This window comes from Salvelinus alpinus, chromosome 24 (assembly GCF_045679555.1).
Source record: "Salvelinus alpinus chromosome 24, SLU_Salpinus.1, whole genome shotgun sequence".
In the NCBI taxonomy this organism is placed as follows: Eukaryota; Metazoa; Chordata; class Actinopteri; order Salmoniformes; family Salmonidae; genus Salvelinus; species Salvelinus alpinus.
Genome location: NC_092109.1, coordinates 46,715,836 through 46,721,835, shown reverse-complemented (window position 1 = coordinate 46,721,835; position 6,000 = coordinate 46,715,836). Strand labels below are relative to the sequence as shown.

Genomic DNA, 6,000 nt, shown 5'->3' with positions numbered 1-6,000 from the left:
TCATTTACAACAACACCCACACATAAATATATATATATATATATATATATATATGTTTACAGCAACACCCACACATATATAGAGTGGGGAGAACAAGTATTTGATACACTGCCGATTTTGAAGGTTTTCCTACTTACAAAGCATGTAGAGGTCTGTAATTTTTATCATAGGTACACTTCAACTGTGAGAGACGGAATCTAAAACAAAAATCCAGAAAATCACATTGTATGATTTTTAAGTAATTAATTTGCATTTTATTGCGTGACATAAGTATTTGATACATCAGAAAAGCAGAACTTAATATTTGGTACAGAAACCTTTGTTTGCAATTACAAAGATCATACGTTTCCTGTAGTTATTGACCAGGTTTGCACACACTGCAGCAGGGATTTTGGCCCACTCCTCCATACATACCTTCTCCAGATCCTTCAGGTTTCGGGGCTGTCGCTGGGCAATACGGACGTTCAGCTCCCTCCAAAGATTTTCTATTGGGTTCAGGTCTGGAGACTGGCTAGGCCACTCCAGGACCTTGAGATGCTTCTTACGGAGCCACTCCTTAGTTTCCCTGGCTGTGTGTTTTGGGTCGTTGTCATGCTGGAAGATCCAGCCACGACCCATCTTCAATGCTCTTACTGAGGGAAGGAGGTTTTTGGCCAAGATCTCGCGATACATGGCCCCATCCATCCTCCCCTCAATACGGTGCAGTCGTCCTGTCCCCTTTGCAGAAAAGCATCCCCAAAGAATTATGTTTCCACCTCCATGCTTCACGGTTGGGAGGGTGTTCTTGGGGTTGTACTCAACCTTCTTCTTCCTCCAAACACGGCGAGTGGAGTTTAGACCAAAAAGCTCTATTTTTGTCTCATCAGACCACATGACCTTCTCCCATTCCTCCTCTGGATCATCCAGATGGTCATTGGCAAACTTCAGACGGGCCTGGACATGCGCTGGCTTGAGCAGGGGGACCTTGCGTGCGCTGCAGGATTTCAATCCATGACAGCGTAGTGTGTTACTAATGGTTTTCTTTGAGACTGTGGTCCCAGCTCTCTTCATGTCATTGACCAGGTCCTGCCGTGTAGTTCTGGGCTGATCCCTCACCTTCCTTATGATCATTGATGCCCCACGAGGTGAGATCTTGCATGGAGCCCCAGACCGAGGGTGATTGACCGTCATCTTGAACATCTTCCATTTTCTAATAATTGCGCCAACAGTTGTTGCCTTCTCACCAAGCTGCTTGCCTATTGTCCTGTAGCCCATCCCAGCCTTGTGCAGGTCTACAATTTTATCCCTGATGTCCTTACACAGCTCTCTGGTCTTGGCCATTGTGGAGAGATTGGAGTCTGTTTGATTGAGTGTGTGTACAGGTGTCTTTTATACAGGTAACAAGTTCAAACAGGTGCAGTTAATACAGGTAATGAGTGGAGAACAGGAGGGCTTCTTAAAGAAAAACTAACAGGTCTGTGAGAGCCGGAATTCTTACTGGTTGGTAGGTGATCAAATACTTATGTCATGCAATAAAATGCAAATTAATTACTTAAAAATCATACAATGTGATTTTCTGGATTTTTGTTTTAGATTCCGTCTCTCACAGTTGAAGTGTACCTATGATAAAAATTACAGACCTCTACATGCTTTGTAAGTAGGAAAACCTTCAAAATCGGCAGTGTATCAAATACTTGTTCTCCCCACTGTATATATATCTATATGTTTACAACAACACCCATACATAAATATATATCGATTTGTTAACAGCAACACCCACACATAAATATATATCTATATGTTTACAACAACACCCACACATAAATATATATCTATATGTTTACAGCAACACCCACACATAAATATATATCGATATGTTTACAACAACACCCACACATAAATATATATCTATATGTTTACAGCAACACCCACACATAAATATATATCTATATGTTTACAACAACACCCACACATAAATATATATATATATATGTTTACAGCAACACCCACACATATATATATATATATCTATATGTTTACAACAACACCCATACATAAATATATATCGATTTGTTAACAGCAACACCCACACAAAAATATAAATATATATGTTTACAGCAACACCCACACATAAATATATATATATATGTTTACAGCAACACCCACACATAAATATATATATATATATATATGTTTACAGCAACACCCACACATATATATATATATATCTATATGTTTACAACAACACCCATACATAGATATATATCGATTTGTTAACAGCAACACCCACACATAAATATAAATATATATGTTTACAGCAACACCCACACATAAATATATATCTATATGTTTACAACAACACCCACACATAAATATAAATATATATGTTAACAGCAACACCCACACATAAATATATATCTATATGTTTACAGCAACACCCACACATAAATATATATATCTATATGTTTACAACAACACCCACACATAAATATATAACTATATGTTTACAACAACACCCACACATAAATATAAATATATATATATATATATGTTTACAGCAACACCCACACATAAATATATATATCTATATGTTTACAACAACACCCACACATAAATATATAACTATATGTTTACAACAACACCCACACATAAATATATATATATATATATATGTTTACAGCAACACCCACACATATATATATATATCTATATGTTAACAGCAACACCCACACATAAATATATATCTATATGTTTACAGCAACACCCACACATAAATATATATCTATATGTTTACAGCAACACCCACACATAAATATATATATCTATATGTTTACAACAACACCCACACATAAATATATAACTATATGTTTACAACAACACCCACACATAAATATATATCTATATGTTTACAACAACACCCACACATAAATATATAACTATATGTTTACAACAACACCCACACATAAATATATATCTATATGTTTACAACAACACCCACACATAAATATATATCTGCAATATGACCAGACAGCAGTATAAAAGTGGGATGACAGAACAGAAGAGACTTGACTGTTCAACATACAAACCCTCAAATCCAATGTACGTCCCAATTGGCCCCCTATTCCCTACATAGAACACTACTTTAGAACAGATGGCACCCTATTCCCTACATAGAACACTACTTTAGACCAGATGGCACCCTATTCCCTACATAGAACACTACTTTAGACCAGATGGCACCCTATTCCCTACATAGAACACTACTTTTATAGGAAAGAATGATGCCATTTTGCACTTTCCCCTAGGTACAGATCTAGGATCAGTTTCCCCTGTGTATAGATCTAGGATCAGTTTCCCCTGTGTACAGATCTAGGATCAGTTTCCCCTGGGTACAGATCTAGGATCAGTTTCCCCTAGGTACAGATCTAGGATCAGTTTCCCCCAGGTACAAATATAGGATCAGTTTCCCCCAGGTACAGATATGGGATCAGTTTCCCCTGTGTACAGATCTAGGATCAGTTTCCCCTGGGTACAGATCTAGGATCAGTTTCCCCTAGGTACAGATCTAGGATCAGTTTCCCCTGTGTATAGATCTAGGATCAGTTTCCCCTGTGTACAGATCTAGGATCAGTTTCCCCTGGGTACAGATCTAGGATCAGTTTCCCCTAGGTACAGATCTAGGATCAGTTTCCCCCAGGTACAAATATAGGATCAGTTTCCCCCAGGTACAGATATGGGATCAGTTTCCCCTGTGTACAGATCTAGGATCAGTTTCCCCTGGGTACAGATCTAGGATCAGTTTCCCCTAGGTACAGATCTAGGATCAGTTTCCCCCGGGTACAGATCTAGTATCAGTTTCCCCCGGGTACAGATCTAGGATCAGTTTCCCCTAGGTACAGATCTAGGATCAGTTTCCCCTAGGTACAGATCTAGGATCAGTTTCCCCCAGGTACAAATATAGGATCAGTTTCCCCCAGGTACAGATATGGGATCAGTTTCCCCTGGGTACAGATCTAGGATCAGTTTCCCCTGGGTACAGATCTAGGATCAGTTTCCCCCAGGTACAGATATAGGATCAGTTTCCCCTGGGTACAGATCTAGGATCAGTTTCCCCTGGGTACAGATCTAGTATCAGTTTCCCCTAGGTACAGATCTAGGGTCAGTTTCCCCTGGGTACAGATCTAGGATCAGTTTCCCCCGGGTACAGATCTAGGATCAGTTTCCCCCGGGTACAGATCTAGGATCAGTTTCCCCTGGGTACAGATCTAGGATCAGTTTCCCCTGGGTACAGATCTAGGATCAGTTTCCCCTGGGTACAGATCTAGGATCAGTTTCCCCCGGGTACAGATCTAGGATCAGTTTCCCCTGGGTACAGATCTAGGATCAGTTTCCCCTGGGTACAGATCTAGGATCAGTTTCCCCCAGGTACAGATATAGGATCAGTTTCCCCTAGGTACAGATCTAGGATCAGTTTCCCCTGGGTACAGATCTAGTATCAGTTTCCCCTGGGTACAGATCTAGGATCAGTTTCCCCTGGGTACATATTACATTTACATTTAAGTCATTTAGCAGACGCTCTTATCCAGAGCGACTTACAAATTGGTGCATTCACCTTATGACATCCAGTGGAAGAGCCACTTTACAATAGTGCATCTAAATCTTTTTAAGGGGGGGGGGGGGGGGGTGAGAAGGATTACTTTATCCTAGTCAACATCTGTCTTATTCAGGTTCCGTAGGGCCTCGCTCACACACGTCTGAAAAAGACACATATCTAGGATCAGTTTCCCCTAGGTACAGATCTAGGATCAGTTTCCCCTAGGTACAGATCTAGGATCAGCTGACATTATTCTGTTATCATTATTACAAGCTTATTATATTCTAAACTGTCTTTTAACTAGTACTTAGATCATGTTTAACAACAAAAACACATTTCCAGGAACTTTCAATAAATCAGAATAGAATAGGCAGGAATCCTCCAACCAGGATTTCTAGAAAGCCAGGAAATGTATTGAAAGGAGAAATGCTGTGATTGGCTCTCAGTTCTTGGTGTCCGTCCAAGGTAGTATCTGTTTCCATGACAACAGCATCAGCTCTTCCATTAGTCTCATGAAAAGTGTGTGTGTGTAGAATGTATGTGTGTATGAGTGTGTCCTCAGAGTGCTTATTCAAAGAGCAACATTCCTCCCTCTCCCCCCCCTCTCTCTCTCTCTCTCTCTCTCTCTCTCTCTCTCTCTCTCTCTCTCTCTCTCTCTCTCTCTCTCTCTCTCTCTCTCTCTCTCTCTCTCTCTCCTCTCTCTCTCCTCTCCTCTCTCTCTCCTCTCTCTCTCCTCTCTCTCTCTCTCCTCCCTCTCTTACTCCCTCTCTTACTCCCTCTCTTCCCTCTCTTACTCCCTCTCTTACTCCCTCTCTTACTCCTTCCTCTAGACGAAGCCTTCAGGTTTGCCGGACCCGTTGATCTTGAGTTATATCTTGGAGTTTTGGTCTCTGTCCTGTATCCGGCGGTGCAGCGTGCGTCTGAAACACACCAGGTACAGAGGCAGCAGGAAGCCCAGCATACTGACCCCCAACAGGCCTACATTCACCCAGAGTGGATCTCCCTTCAGAGGGCCCATCATGGCCATGAAGAGCGGCTGCTGGAAGAGAGCAAACAGAGCAGATACCAGAGACTGCATCCCTGTCAGACTGCCAAACTGAGACGACGGGTACCTAGAGAGTTACGGAAAACACACATCAATATACACACACACAACATGTGTGACATTATAGAAGTACTCACACAGCAGGATAGAGACCTCCGGTAACAGACTGGATTATAGAAGTACTCACACAGCAGCATAGAGACCTCTGGTAGCAGAGTGGATTATAGAAGTACTCACACAGCAGCATAGAGACCTCCGGTAACAGAGTGGATTATAGAAGTACTCACACAGCAGCATAGAGACCTCCGGTAACAGAGTGGATTATAGAAGTACTCACCCAGCAGCATAGAGACCTCCGGTAACAGAGTGGATTATAGAAGTA

The 6,000-nt window shown here is 41.3% G+C and overlaps 1 protein-coding gene across 2 annotated transcripts in view; it reads right to left on the bottom strand.

Annotated features, from left to right (window-relative positions):
• Positions 1-5,290: 5,290 nt before the first annotated feature.
• Positions 5,291-6,000, bottom strand: part of LOC139551636 (large neutral amino acids transporter small subunit 4-like) — a 60,245-nt gene continuing 59,535 nt past the window's right edge. The window contains exons 13-14 of one of the 2 annotated variants that reach the window (XR_011670297.1): positions 5,392-5,685; positions 5,291-5,358 (exon numbers count right to left, since the gene is read on the bottom strand). Coding sequence is in view for 1 of the 2 variants with exons in the window: in XM_071362904.1 (XP_071219005.1) it covers positions 5,442-5,685 (244 nt within the window). In the remaining variant the exon portion in view is untranslated. Of the gene's footprint in view, positions 5,686-6,000 lie in introns of both variants that reach the window. The other variant, XM_071362904.1, reaches the window with a different exon arrangement.